General features: G+C 44.8%; 2 protein-coding genes across 3 annotated transcripts in view; both read right to left on the bottom strand.

Annotated features, from left to right (window-relative positions):
* Nucleotides 1–3565: 3565 nt before the first annotated feature.
* Nucleotides 3566–5938, bottom strand: rnaseh1 (ribonuclease H1). Its single transcript, XM_088402673.1, has 8 exons — nt 5423–5938; nt 4866–4990; nt 4579–4767; nt 4393–4492; nt 4253–4307; nt 4060–4144; nt 3865–3989; nt 3566–3794 (listed from the first exon to the last, which is right to left on the bottom strand). The coding sequence occupies exons 1-8, from the start codon at nt 5557–5559 to the stop codon at nt 3699–3701; spliced, it is 912 nt and encodes a 303-aa protein (XP_088258799.1). The 5' UTR covers nt 5560–5938; the 3' UTR covers nt 3566–3698.
* Nucleotides 5939–8614: 2676 nt separating this feature from the next.
* The window catches only part of hivep2a (HIVEP zinc finger 2a), a 46535-nt gene continuing 42038 nt past the window's right edge, over nt 8615–13111 (bottom strand). For both annotated transcript variants that reach the window (XM_088403352.1, XM_088403353.1), the window contains 6 exons: nt 11408–11583; nt 11170–11271; nt 10220–10853; nt 9573–9684; nt 9270–9383; nt 8615–9195 (listed from right to left, as the gene is read on the bottom strand). In XM_088403352.1, coding sequence (XP_088259478.1) covers nt 8740–9195; nt 9270–9383; nt 9573–9684; nt 10220–10853; nt 11170–11271; nt 11408–11583 — 1594 coding nt within the window. In that variant the 3' untranslated portion in view covers nt 8615–8739. The remainder of the gene's footprint in view (nt 9196–9269; nt 9384–9572; nt 9685–10219; nt 10854–11169; nt 11272–11407; nt 11584–13111) is intronic.

Genomic DNA, 13111 nt, shown 5'->3' with positions numbered 1-13111 from the left:
GTAGCGCACAAAAGGGTCAATTACAGCTGGGAGCTATGCTGCCCCGTAGTGGCAATGTTGATGCTCGTTTTAGGAGTCCAACCTCATGTATACATTTTTTCAAGTGTTTGGCTAAATTAATTAATTACTTTAATATTTAATTACCGATTATTTCAGTACCGGATTCATTTTGTTCCAGGCACTGTTTGATCGACTTTTAGCCAAACACTTGAAAAAATTAGAACAAATATAAGTGCTTGGGATTTAATGCCTAACTCTTAAAAAAAAACAACATAAAAATAAGTCTTTGGCATTGAATGAGATAATCAGGACCATCCGTTTGAAGGTGTTTTCTGCAAGATCTGGAACGTACTTCCCGCTCGTGCGCTAGACGGCCGCTAGCCACCAAATCTCATTTGTGCCGTGGTGAGGTGCTTATTGCACAGGTCTCCACACTGTGGAGGTGTGGGTGTTTTTTTTTTCCGCAGCAGAAGCCTGGAGCGCGTTGCAGGCTCAGTGGGAAAAAGTCAATTAGAGCCAGGCTGGCTGGCGGCAGGCGTACGGGAGCTGGATAAGAGCGGCCGCTAAGCAGGGCGCATGGGCAACTACTGCTGAACTTTGACCTCCACATACACATCGGCATCAACCTGCCAGCTGATGCCTTTTTTTTTTTAACCCTCCCTCCTTCCTTCTATTTACAAATGAATGTCCTGAAATGTCCAAAATCACATTGCAACAATGTCTTTGCCAGTATAGCAAGCGAAATGCATGCTCAATTGGATTCGGATCAGATATTTAACATTGTCTATTCCTCTTTGCTTGCTCGGTCCACCTCGAACCCTCATGCAGATGAAAACGAGCCGGGTGGCTGAGAATCTACACAGGGGAAATTCTGATTTTGATTTTTGCTATTAACAAACCAAAAATAGTCCACGGCCACTTTCGAATGTCCCGCGGTGTTAAAAATGTGCGGGCATTCCTTCTTTCCCATTTTCTAGTTGGGATTCCAACTTGCCACAAAAGTCAAGACGGCCGGAGGCCGGCTTTGCGAAGCTCGCCAAAATGTCGATTCTCTCGCGCGGTAATGAAGCCCCGCATGAGCAGAACCTGCCAAGTGCGAGCGTGAGCTGGACCGGGCGGCGTGGCGCAACACGAGGGCTGACCGAGGTCCGACGAACTCACTCGAATCCTGACGCCTGCTGGAGGAGCCCGGCAGAAGCTTTGCTGCTACCGTAAAGGTCACAGCTCCATTTTTTATTTTGATTGGGTCTTTTGTTTGGTGAAACTATGCTGTTGCTATGGAGAACCTTGTCACAATCTACGGGACAATAAAAATAAGAACATAACACTAAATTAAATACACAGCTGGGTTACAATCCGAGTGTGACCCTAGTGCGGATAAGCGGCCAAGAAAATGGAAGGCTAGACTAAATTAAATAGAACACAAAGAATTAAATGTTTTTGTTGTTTCGGGAGTATCTGCTTGCATCAAATTTAATATGCATTGTGCTGCTCCTTCCGATGTGCACTCGTTGCCCACCTGGGGGCAGTATAACATCAGGACTATTAGTTCTTTAGAATTTTTGAGCTAAATATTATGAATAATTGATGATTTTCTCTTTAGCACGTCAAAGAATTCTGAATCACATATTTGAGAACCAAGTGCAATTTTTTGGCAGAATTTTGAAACGCACATCGCTTTTAACAATGGAGGGACACCTTGGGTGCATGAGGTCAGTGAAGGTTTTTGGAACGAGTGACCCTAATTTCCATGTCACTTAGGAGTTGCACAAAAATAAAAACGCCTTACCTTGAAGTGTTTGTTAATTGAGTCCGAAACAATTTGAAGCCTGTGAAGACAAAAAAAAAAAGTCATAATGATAAATAATCAGAATGATATTATGTAGCATAGTGTACAGCAAATAATAAATAAATAAATGGACCTAGGGCCTCATGAGCCGGCCCTAGCGGCAAAGAAAGATGCGCACTGATGGCTGACAGCGAGGTCACGCAGTCGCTCGTCAGGCAAGCCCGCTGGGAGTTGTCCAGCGCGGCCGCGGTTCAGTCGTGTAGTCCAACTCAAGAGTGAGAAACTGCGGAGGTTGCCTGTCACGGCTTTGGAAAAGGAATTTTTTTTTTTTTTGGTTTGCCTCAGGTGCTGAGGACATGGCGGGCGGCGCGCAACTGGCAGCCCGCGCGCCGTGTCAGCCGGTGGCAGGGAGCGTCGACCTCTTCCGAGCTCGGCGCTCGGAAAAAGTGCAAAAACTTGGGGCGGCCGTGGCGTTGACTTCCTCCACTTTGCATTTGTTCCTTCCCTCCAGCGGGGCCGCCACCGCGTTTGCATGCCAGCGCCGTTGTTAACGAGGCGGCGCCGGTGAGGAGGTGAGCGTGCGGAGATGAACTCCGACCCGCGAGAGGCGCTCCCTCAGACTGGCTCGCCTCCGGCCCGGTGACAGGGCCCGGTGCTCGCTGCCAGGAATGCGCAAGGGTCGAACGCGTAACCCGGAGAGGGACCGGATTCGACAAATTTCTCCAATTGAGAAAAACATGGAAGAAAAACAAAGGGAACAAGCAACAAGACAGAAGGCAACAATGATACGAAACAGGAGGGCAGAATGAGATGAAGGAAAACAATGGCCAAAAGGGAGGGGCAAAAATGCAAGTAAACAAAGAAGGCAACAATGAAGGAAGGAAGGCAACATGGAAGAACAGAAGGAGAACAATGACACAGGAAAGGAAGCCACAAAAAGAGGAAGAAAGGAAGGAAGATATTCAAGAAGGAGAAAGTAAACAGGGCAGTAAGACATCAAGTTCAGAAGGAAGGAGGTAAAGATGAAAGGCAAACAGGAGATAAAGAAGGAATATAAATTGGAAAGAAGGTTGGGAATGATGCAAGGACGGAAAATGCAAGAATGTAAACAAAGCAACAATAAGGGAAGGAAGGCAACATGGAAGACAAATTCGCGAGGAAGAATAGAAAGAGGAAAGGCAATGAAAAGACAAAGTGAAAAAACAGTAAGGAAGAAAGGAAGGAAAAAGACAACTGATGCAAGGATTGAAAAACGGAAGGAAACAGGAAGGCTACTTGGAATAAAGAAAAGAGCGATGCGAGAAATCAAAGTCAAAATGGAAGGAGGGAAACAAGGAGGTAGATTGACACGGGAGCAAGAAAACAAGATCACAAGGAGGAAAGAAAGACTAAGAAGACAGGAAAGGAAAACGAATGGACACCCAAATGATTCAATAGAAGATTCATTTCAAGGAAGAAGGAAAGGAAACAAGAAAGGCAGCATAGAGAGAGGTAGAACAGAAACAGGAGGGAAGTATGATGAAAATGCAAAAGGCAAACCCTTTTCAGGCTTTTAGCGCTCTCTGGTGGACAGGATAAGCCATTACATGCTTCTTTCATGGCTTTTAACTCACTCACTGAGTGCAAGCGATTTACCTTAATATTGGAGAAAAAAAGTTAAGTACTTTGGACTGAATTTCCCGCCTCTAAAGACATACAAATACACCTCTGAGACTGAATGAGTTATCCTGATGGTCTCCACTGCGCTGCATTGCTACCCAACCAATCGAGACGGAGAACGAGGAACAACACAACTTTATTGTAAAACAAACAATTTGAGGGAGAAGGACGCCTGGGTCAACGGGAAGAAGAAAACGGCAAAGACGACGACGAGCACCTCCGCAAAAGCCAAACGTCGTCACGGCGACGGTCAGCTACGCTCACTCTTGGACTTGCTGGCTCCTTCTCGGGACAACCTATCGGCCTCCTCGTTGCCGTGGTAACCAACGTGGCCAGGGATGTGCATCTGCCAGGAGATATTTTATTATCAAAATGTGCATAATAGGATTTTTTTTTAAGTCTGATGGCAAACGTACCCAGACCACCTCCAGCTCCCCGTTGAGGCGGTCCAACTTCTCAAAGTCATCCTTGTTGGTGACGGTGCCGCCTGACTTGAGCTGCCAACCGTTGAGCTTCCAGTTCTTCACCCACTTGGTAATGCCTGAAGGACAGCGGAGTGAAGGGTGAAAAGGAAAAAAATGTTGACAGGAAATGCCGTGGCACTGGCTCACCGTCGATGGTGAACTTGCTGTCCGTGTAGACCAGCAGCTTCTTGATGTTTTGTTCTTTGGCTTGTTGCAGCGCCATGCACGCCGCCTGCCCCGCACACAAAGATGGCAAAAGACATGAAGCAGTAGAAAAAAAACAAATGAAATCTTGGTCTGTTTTTTCCCTCTGCTTTATTCCCTACATTTCATTATTTACCTGAATTTCTGCACGCTGGTTGGTTTGTCTGCCATGCAGCGGCTCAGCAACATTCCTGAAAGTTAAGTTTGAATGCTTATTAGGAAAAAAAATATCTATTCAACATTATTCGCGAGTGAGGTGATTGGGTGTCTCCTCACAGAGGATGCTGAGGTCCCCAGTAGACACCGATGCCGGCCCGAGCGCCCCGTTTCCCGTTACTGGAGCAGCAACCGTCTGTGTAAACCACCACGGCGTCACCTGCGTGCACAGAGCATAACGTTAAAAAGAAAAAAAGCCATCCACACTTCAAACAGAAATATCAGGATTGTAAAAATATACATTACCCATGTACGTAAATCCATCTTTGTTGTTTGAAGACGAGCTGTGGCCGTTTTTGAAGCGCTTGGACGGCACGTCAGCTTCCTCCTCCTGCTGCTCCTCCTCCACCACGTGACTTCTTTTCTTACCTAGTGGGATGTATTCCAGGGGCTCGGGCCCTTTTTTGGGGAGCAAATATACATCGGGTTCCACTGCTAAACAATAAACAAAGAAAATGGGAGAAAACAAATTGAGGGAATTTTAGCTAAAAAACTGAGTGCTGAGATGAAGTCCAAGTAGTGCGTGGACGCACCTTTGGGCAGCGTTGGCACTGCAGAGGGTTCCACTCCTCGAACAAAGGCCCACGCATCCTTCTCGGAGGCAAACTTCTTAAAGGAAGCCGATGGGAATTTGTCCACCTGGACCTTGCACTCATCCCTGCAGGCACACAAAATTAAAAGGTTAAAATCAACCTAATACAAATTCAACAGCTATAGCTATAACAGTCGTTGCATTGGCAGTTTTACGAGACATCATTATCCTAAGTAAATTGAGATCATTATAATAATCATTATTTCGTATTAATGAGGATTTTTCTATTGTATACATTTGACTGCCACTTGCCATTTGGGATCCAAGAAACATATTAAGAGTCAAAATAGGCCGAACTAATCAAATGAAGCAAGGTGCTTTTCAAAATGTTTAAAACAAACAGTTAGCTGCTGTTTTTCTTGGTTGCATTTGGAGAAAAATCTTAAAACGCTGCAAATGTCAACGGTGTACGGCGGGTATGAGCTCCCAGAGCAAAACGCCTCTGAGATATATTTCTATAAATAAACGACACGTTTTAATGCATAAATCGCCTCTCACCAGGAGTTGTAGACACCGGGGTGGAATCCTTTCCTCACGGCGTAGAAAAACTTTCCTTTGGCCATGTCGTCTGCGGAGGATTCGCAGAAGCTTCGAGCCAACGTCACTGACCTGAAAAGTCGAGCTAGTCTCAACATAAGTCAGAAAACAAACAGCCGAACTACGTGTGCGGGCTCCATCTCGGCTGTGACGTGTTTAAATGGCGTAACCACCACTTTTTGTTCTTTGAAAAAAAGTGCAAAAATGTCGTCTTGGAAGCAGCTGCAACCCAAACAGTGCTAATGCTATGCTAGCTTCCGCTGAACAACTCAATGGAAACACACGTTAAAACATTACAACAACATAAAAACAAACAACATAGAAGTGACGATAAACGAATGTTTCTTCTCTAACGCATTTTGTGGGTCCCCGTAAAATATTTCGAGCTAAACAGCCGGGAATAATAAATTAACAGTCCAATATATTGACAGAAAAACTGATACTTCTTCGCCTTATTTCAAGGTGTTCATTGGTTTCGCAGCAGAGCGGAATTATTGCACCGCTACCTAGTGGACAGGAGGCTAATGCAGCCAAACTGCTCAACACCTTAAATGAGTCAATAACGTCACCTGCTGTCGTTTAGTTGTAACTGTTCGTCCGTGGGCAACATATTGAGTAAATTCGCTTTTTGCAAAAGAAAAACGTATCTTCATGTAACTCATTCTCATGATTCTTTTATTGATATTCACTTGACGATCAGTCATACTTAAGAGTTCATCACGTGACCAAGCTTGTGACTCGATTGACTCGCATAGCAATCAACGAAATGCGTCGAAATGGTACTGAGCACACACGCAACTCGTTCCATTTCCATTTATTTGAAAACAACAATTCAATGTTTGAATGCATTTCATCGCGCACACACATTTGTGAGAGTATTGTGATTTCTATTACACCAGCACAACACCGAACCTTCTTCTCATAAGCGCGTAGTCCATACTCTCACCTGGCCATCACCAGGAAAAAATAAAGAAATTAGAAAAACAAAAAGAAGCCGCACACACTCTCACATACAACCGAATAGTGTCGCCAGTCGGAAATTGAGTGACGTCAATAATAAATAAGTTAAAAAAAATGTAAAATTTTTGATACAAAAACAAACTACTCACAGGCACGCTTCATTTACACTACATGTAGGAATATGTATATACGTATATGTACATATGTACATTTAAACGCTCATGTTTGCGAATGTTGGAAAGTTTTTGACAAAAGAGCAAAAAAGGGGTTCGTTCATTCAGCACGTGTGCCGGGGCTTTGGGCTGCACGTAGCATTTTTAAAGTGCCTCGTTGTTGGCTGTGAGTGCACGCACATCATGGAGAAAAGGCAGAAGAAAGAGATGAATTTTGTATATATTTTAAAGTCATTGCGTATTTGATGGACAGTTGAGGGGGCGTGGTCTCGGCAATCTGCAGACATGCCCACAGTCATCGAGAAAGTTTTCATTGTTTATGATTTGCCAGCATTTTTTTTTTAGGCAATTATTCTAATTTGGCAGGATTGCTGACAACATTCATCGCTGTCGTGTGTCAAATTGACAAGACATTTATTTTCACTTTACAGGGACTTTAAAAAAGAAGCAGCAGGGTGACGAAAGAAAATGAGGGCAAGTGAAGAAAAAAAAATGCTGGCAGGATTCATAATAATAATAATAATGTCAGAATTCTCATATTTAAATGAGTATTCTGACATTAAACTGAGAAATCAGAGAATAAAGTCAGAATTTTGGGAACAAAGTCAACAAAGTCAGAGTATTGCCTTCAAAAGCAAATGTAACAAACTCAGGGCCTGTGGGCCAAATCTGGCCCACCACATCAGTTCATGTGGTCCGCAAAATGCTAACTATGACTTTAAGTATATGGCGAAAATACCAAATTTGCAAGTTGCCTTTATCTTAAAAAAAAACATTTTTTTCATGACCGATTCCTGTATTGATCAGTTTTTTACTGCCTCTGATTTCCATAAATGTGTGACGATCATACTTAAAATTTTATAATGGCCCTGCGACAGAAGCTGAAAAATTTTGAGGGCTTTTTTTCCCTTCACTGCCCTAATCCTCTTTGGAAATTTGATGATGTGATAGTAGTTTATAGGCTATACAAGGGGCTATATGGGGCGGGTCAGTTTATGCAAAAACATTGCAAGGAAAATATTTGCGTAATTATCACCACAAAAAGAAGAGCAGCGAGAACATGTACAAAGCCAAAAAGAGCGTACGCAAACTTTGAGATTATATGGCAAACGGGTGAATTTATATGCAGGCTAAATATCGTCATGTCATGAATATGTATTAAAGCATGCGTGACATGAAAAAGGCGGCCACCACAGAAAGAAGGAAAAAAAAAGTACAATTTATCAAACATGGGAACAATATTCATCATCTAGGTAATAAATAGCATTATTCAATTGCCGCTGCTGCCGTTTCACTCCTATAAAAATATTTTTTAGTGCAACCGTACGTCAGAATCAGAAGATTTAGTCACTTCACATCGTTTGTCCAATCAAAAAAGGGGAGGGGGCGGGGCTTGAAGCTGATCGGGTGACTGCTGAAATGAACAGCAAAGGCACACGGGCGGATTATTATTATTTTCAGTATTATTATGTTTTTTTATTGTTCTTGTTGTTATGAATAAAGTACCACTGGTCTGCTTTGAAGCCGGCCCCCACTCGCGGACACACGCACACAAGGACACCAACACACACACATCCCTTTGAAAGTCTTTAAATTTAAATATCTCCCAATGTGAATTATATACGTGTGTGTATCTAGGTGTCTGTATATGTGTGTTCATGTTTGCGTGTATGTACATATTTGTATATGTGTGTATGTTCATGAATGTGCCAATGCAAGAGAGCAAATGTATGTTTATGTACGTGTGTGTATGGTCATGAGAGTATGTGCCTTGTGTGTACATGTTTTTGTGAGAGTGTGTGAATGTGTCAATATGCCATGTGTGTGTGCGTGCAAATATTTTTGAGTGTATGTTTCTTTGTGTAATTGTGTATAAGTGTATGTTAATGTGTGTTCATGTTAGTGTGTCAGTAAATGTACGTGTCTATATGTGTGTATGTGGTGTGCGTGCATTTCTGTTTTGATATATATATATATATATATATATATATATATATATATATATATATATATATATATATATATATATATATATATATATATGAGTGTCCATATGTATTTGTATTTGGGTGTATGTGTTCTAAAATGAAAGAGAAGCGATTACGTTGTGCAAAAATGTTGTGTTGTGGTCATTTGGCGGCCCGCCTACGATCCGTCTTTGCCGGCCTTTGTGCTTGGCGTGGCGTCACCGGGTGTCCGGGGAGAGTGCGCCGGAGAGGGCGAGGACGAGGAGCAAATCGGGGAGGCGCTAAAGTGCGGTGGCGGCGAGCGTCCAGATTGTCCTTCCTCCGCCGAGCGCGGCCCGGGTCCCCGGAGCCGCTCGGGCGCCCCGGGCCCCCCGGGCCTGGGGTCGGCGAGCTCGTCGGGGTCGATGCACAGCGAGGCGATGGCTTTGGTGCAGGTGCGGATTCTTTCCTCCTGCTCCCGTCCGAGCGGCTCCTCCTCCCGGGAGGGAGGTGGGGAGGCCGAGGACGCCGGGTCTCCGGGGTCCTCGCACGGAGCCGGGCACGGCTGCTGGGCCGGAGGAGCGGCGAGCGAAGCGGGCGTGGCGTGGACCATCTGGATGCCGCCGATGGGGATCATCGGGAACGGAGAACGCACCTGACGCAGACAACAACATCAGTCGCTCTCATTATTACTGCAGAAAATCTTGCCTACAATAAAAATGGAAGTACCTGCAGTTGCGAATGAAGAGGGAGGTGACTGAACAAGACCTGATGGGGTGGACTGGACTGGTTTCCATGGTTACCGCCCTGCTCTCCCCCTCCTGGGGAACCTGGCTCACATTCCTGTAATTACAAAGAAAAAAATTCAAATCAAAACAAACTGAACTCCGTACAAATGAGAAAATGTTGCAGTCATTTTATGTGAATTAGCCAGATGAGGGCGCCAAAGTACAGTTCACACAAAGTTGCGTCTTAGGGCTGAAAGGGTCAAAAGGTCTTGTTTTTTTTTTGTTTGTTTGTTTTTTTTATTACCGTGTCCCTATCCGCGCCGGCGGTCCTGCGACGTCCTCGAGGGCCCAAGTCCGCCTGACTCAGCAGACCGGCAAGGTGAGCCGACCTCAGACCTCGCGAGCCGCTCTGCTGACTGCAAGACAACCAGGAGCAAAACCGTAGCTCAGCACACACACACAAAAAAAAGACACGTTGCCAAAAACAGGCCTCATGATATCACTTCATCATAACAAAGAGCGTTACAAAAAAAAAAAAAAATGCAATATCATTCTCAAAATAATATTTTTTTGCTAGTCTTTGCGAAGGTTCTTTGCTTTAGGACAACTTCGCTAGGACTGTGAATTTGTAAGATTCTGGTTTTTACCTTGACAAAATCCTTCTTTGTTCTAGTAAGTTTTCATCATAAAAAAATATGACTTTATTCTCAAAGTATTACAACGTTTACTGTATAAAACCACTCAAAAATAGGAAATATTCTATGTGAAATTCCGACGTAAATCTTGACAAAATCTAGCTCTATTCTTGTAAGGATTGTGACCTTCTGTAATGCTTTAAATGCTTTAATGCAAAAAAGCAGTTTTATTCTCACAGCGCGACAACTTTGTGATCATTTTTTGTCTTCGTAAAGCCGGTAACTTCCAAAGCGTTTCGGAAGCCGGATGCCTCACCTTTGCAAGAGGAGGTGCTGATGAAGTCCCCGCCGAGGCGAGTGGGGTCGTATCATGGCCTTGTGGCGTCCTCGCGGGGACAAGTCTCGCTTCCCGGGAGACGCGGGGCGCGGCAGGGGGGCCAGCAGCGACAGGTGCCCCCTTCTGGGCGAGAGGTCACGCCGACGCAGCGGCGAGGCGTCCCGTCGAGGCGAAGGCCCTCGGGGCGAGATTTCGCCACGCGGCGACAAGTACTGGCGGGCCGAGGGCGATGAACAAGGCGAGACGGGGGACGGGCAGCCCGAGTAGTCGGGCCCGGGGGAGGACAGGCGGGAAGACGGCGAGGGGAAATCTTCGTCCGTGAGGGGCGGCGCCGGCAGGTGCCCCGGCGCCTCCTGCGGCGTGATGCGGATGCTGGGAACGGTGGTGAAGTAGCCGAAGAGGGGCGGCGACGGATGCGAGGGGGCCGCCGTGACGGGGCCGCCGTACGGGCTGGCGGAGCGGGACGACGTCCTGGGAGTGGAGTCCCCGTCGTAGTCGTCGTCCTCGTCGTCTTCGTCGTCCACCTCGTCGCCGTCTTCCTCCGAGTCGTCGGCGTCCGAGAACTGATGGTCCGCCAGGGCCTTGCGTCGCACGCCGCCTTCCTCGCCGACGTCTGGCAGAAGCAAGTGATCTTGTATTATTATAGGATCTGATATGATATTGTATGATATGATATGGTATGATATAGTATATTATTCACCCATCCATTTCCTAGAGACACTTATCCTCACAACAGTCAAATATATTATATTTTATTATATTGTATTGGATTGTATATTCTATTATATTAAGATATTCAACATATATATCATAAATCAAATCTAAAAGAGAAGGACTAGGATTTCTAACTTTAAATTGAGCATTCAGAAAATAAAGTTAGAATGTGAACAGTGAATATGGACTGAATGGAGCGTTGAAGTTGCGCTCACCGGCGTCGTCGGCCTCGCCGTCGTCCACAGAAGACGTGGACACGCCCAACTCCAGACACTTTTTCAGGTGAGCTTTTGATTTCATGTGCTTGGTCAGATTGCCTGCGTGCACACACAACCATGCAAACACATTATTGTGATTTTGAAGCCAAGATATGTCAAAGGCAAGTCATTAAATGTCTATTACATGAAAACTGCTGGAAAAAAAAAAGAATATTTTTAAAGATGCAAAGTCCACCTTTGGTCTTGAAGGCAAAGTTGCAGAACTTGCAGACGTAGGGCCGCACGTCGGTGTGCGTGCGGATGTGTTTCTTCAACATGCTGGGCTTCTTGCATCGAATGCCGCACTCCTCGCAGATGTATTTACCCCGACCACGCCCGCGCACGTACACGTAGTCCTCGTTGGACTTGTACCTGCGCATGAAATACAAAAATTAATCACATTTTGTTGGCCGTTTCTTTTCGAATGAACTTTGCATTTCACTCAACGCTGAAAAGTAGGCATGGGTGAGTACCGATACCGGGTACCGAATGTTTGGACTTAAAAAAAAAAAAAAAACAACCGTAAAAACACGTCTTTGGGATTCAATGAGTTAACATCCATTAGCTTACCAGTGAAATTTGACAATATGTTAGCAGTAAGCTAACAGACCTTTGTTAGCACACATTGTCTCTTTTTTTTTTTGAGGACAGTATGGACCAGAGAGTGAGAACAAAATTAAGGAATATTTTTAAAAGTGTTCAAGTTGGCATCACAAATTTCCCACTTTTGTATACGTGTTGGCTGTAACGTTTTCTGGTATTCTTTCGGACGTGACACTTATTTAAAGCTTTCCAGCAGCAGGACGTGTGTCATGGAAGGGAAATTTCCGTGTGTTGTTGGTCAAAGTGGAACACTGGAGAAGGTCAGGAACGTTCCGAGTGACTCACGGAGACACTTCCCGTGTGGCAGGTAATGTCCTGGTTGTCTTTAGAAATGTCAGATGTTTGCACAGCTGCGTCCACTTGGAAGAAAGACGGCAGTGTCCAAACTGAATTGAACGTCCATCGTGAAGTCCTTAACACATGTGTGACCCACATTGTCTTTTGGCTTTTAGGGATAAATCAGATTTGCCCCACTAACGAAATGTTTCATCGTTGTTCGTAAACTTTAAATTTCACGTCAGTTACATCCTTAACTGAGGACCAATCCAACTTGTGGACCGGTCTCACTAGTGAACGCAGCGCCAGTGTAACGGTGAATGTGCTCAAAGCAGTTGTTTATCCTTCTCCTCGCGATGCAGTACGGGTTCATTTTGCCATAAGTACCCAAAGTTGCGGAGCATCAGTATTTCACCAAGTTTATGACTGGGTGTATAGCCCAAAAGACCGCAATTAATAAACGAATAAATAAGAATACCTTTCCGTGTTCTATAACAGCTCCATACTTCACCACTTAAATTGAATCAGCAGGAGACATGATAACTTTCACATTTTAGTAATATTACTGCGTGTGAACAAGAATGGACTCGGACGATGGTTCAGCCCGCTTGCTTCTTTTATTGAAAATAATGCCGTAGTAAAATTAGCTAACACGAGCTGCTGTTAGCTGCAACAGGCCCTGGCTGCTAACGTCTGGTAAGTTAAGTCAATTTTTTAAGTTACTGTTTAGAGGACGGACCCATTTTTTGGCCTTCATTTTTTGAAATAAGAAAAAGTGTGTCTTATATTTGGGGAATTATGGTAAATACCAGTGGAGTTATAGTTTTCTGTGAGGACGAAGTCACTCTCAGATTTGAACTTATGCACAAATCGGGGAGCCGTTACCGCCGTGGGAACGGACCGCCATAAACCGAGGAGCCCCTGAACTTGGCGGAATGCTGCCACTGCGAATGCGAAGACACTCGTGAGAAAAGGCTTTTGAGCGAAAGAACAATAGCAAGCCAGCTGTCGTTGCGAGTGT

Source organism: Hippichthys cyanospilos, chromosome 20, assembly GCF_059441005.1.
Source record: "Hippichthys cyanospilos isolate Australia breed blue-spotted pipefish chromosome 20, RoL_Hcya_1.0, whole genome shotgun sequence".
Classification (NCBI taxonomy): domain Eukaryota; kingdom Metazoa; phylum Chordata; class Actinopteri; order Syngnathiformes; family Syngnathidae; genus Hippichthys; species Hippichthys cyanospilos.
This window is presented reverse-complemented; position numbering and strand designations above follow the sequence as displayed.

Excerpts from the sequence above, each read along its gene's own strand:
- rnaseh1 (XM_088402673.1), bottom strand. The coding sequence starts at position 5,559 with ATGTTGAGACTAGCTCGACTTTTCAGGTCAGTGACGTTGGCTCGAAGC. Across the intron at positions 4,145-4,252 it reads ACCAGCGTGCAGAAATTCAG|GCGGCGTGCATGGCGCTGCA; the intron begins GTAAATAATGAA and ends TGTGCGGGGCAG. Across the intron at positions 3,795-3,864 it reads GGGAGCTGGAGGTGGTCTGG|ATGCACATCCCTGGCCACGT; the intron begins GTACGTTTGCCA and ends ATCTCCTGGCAG.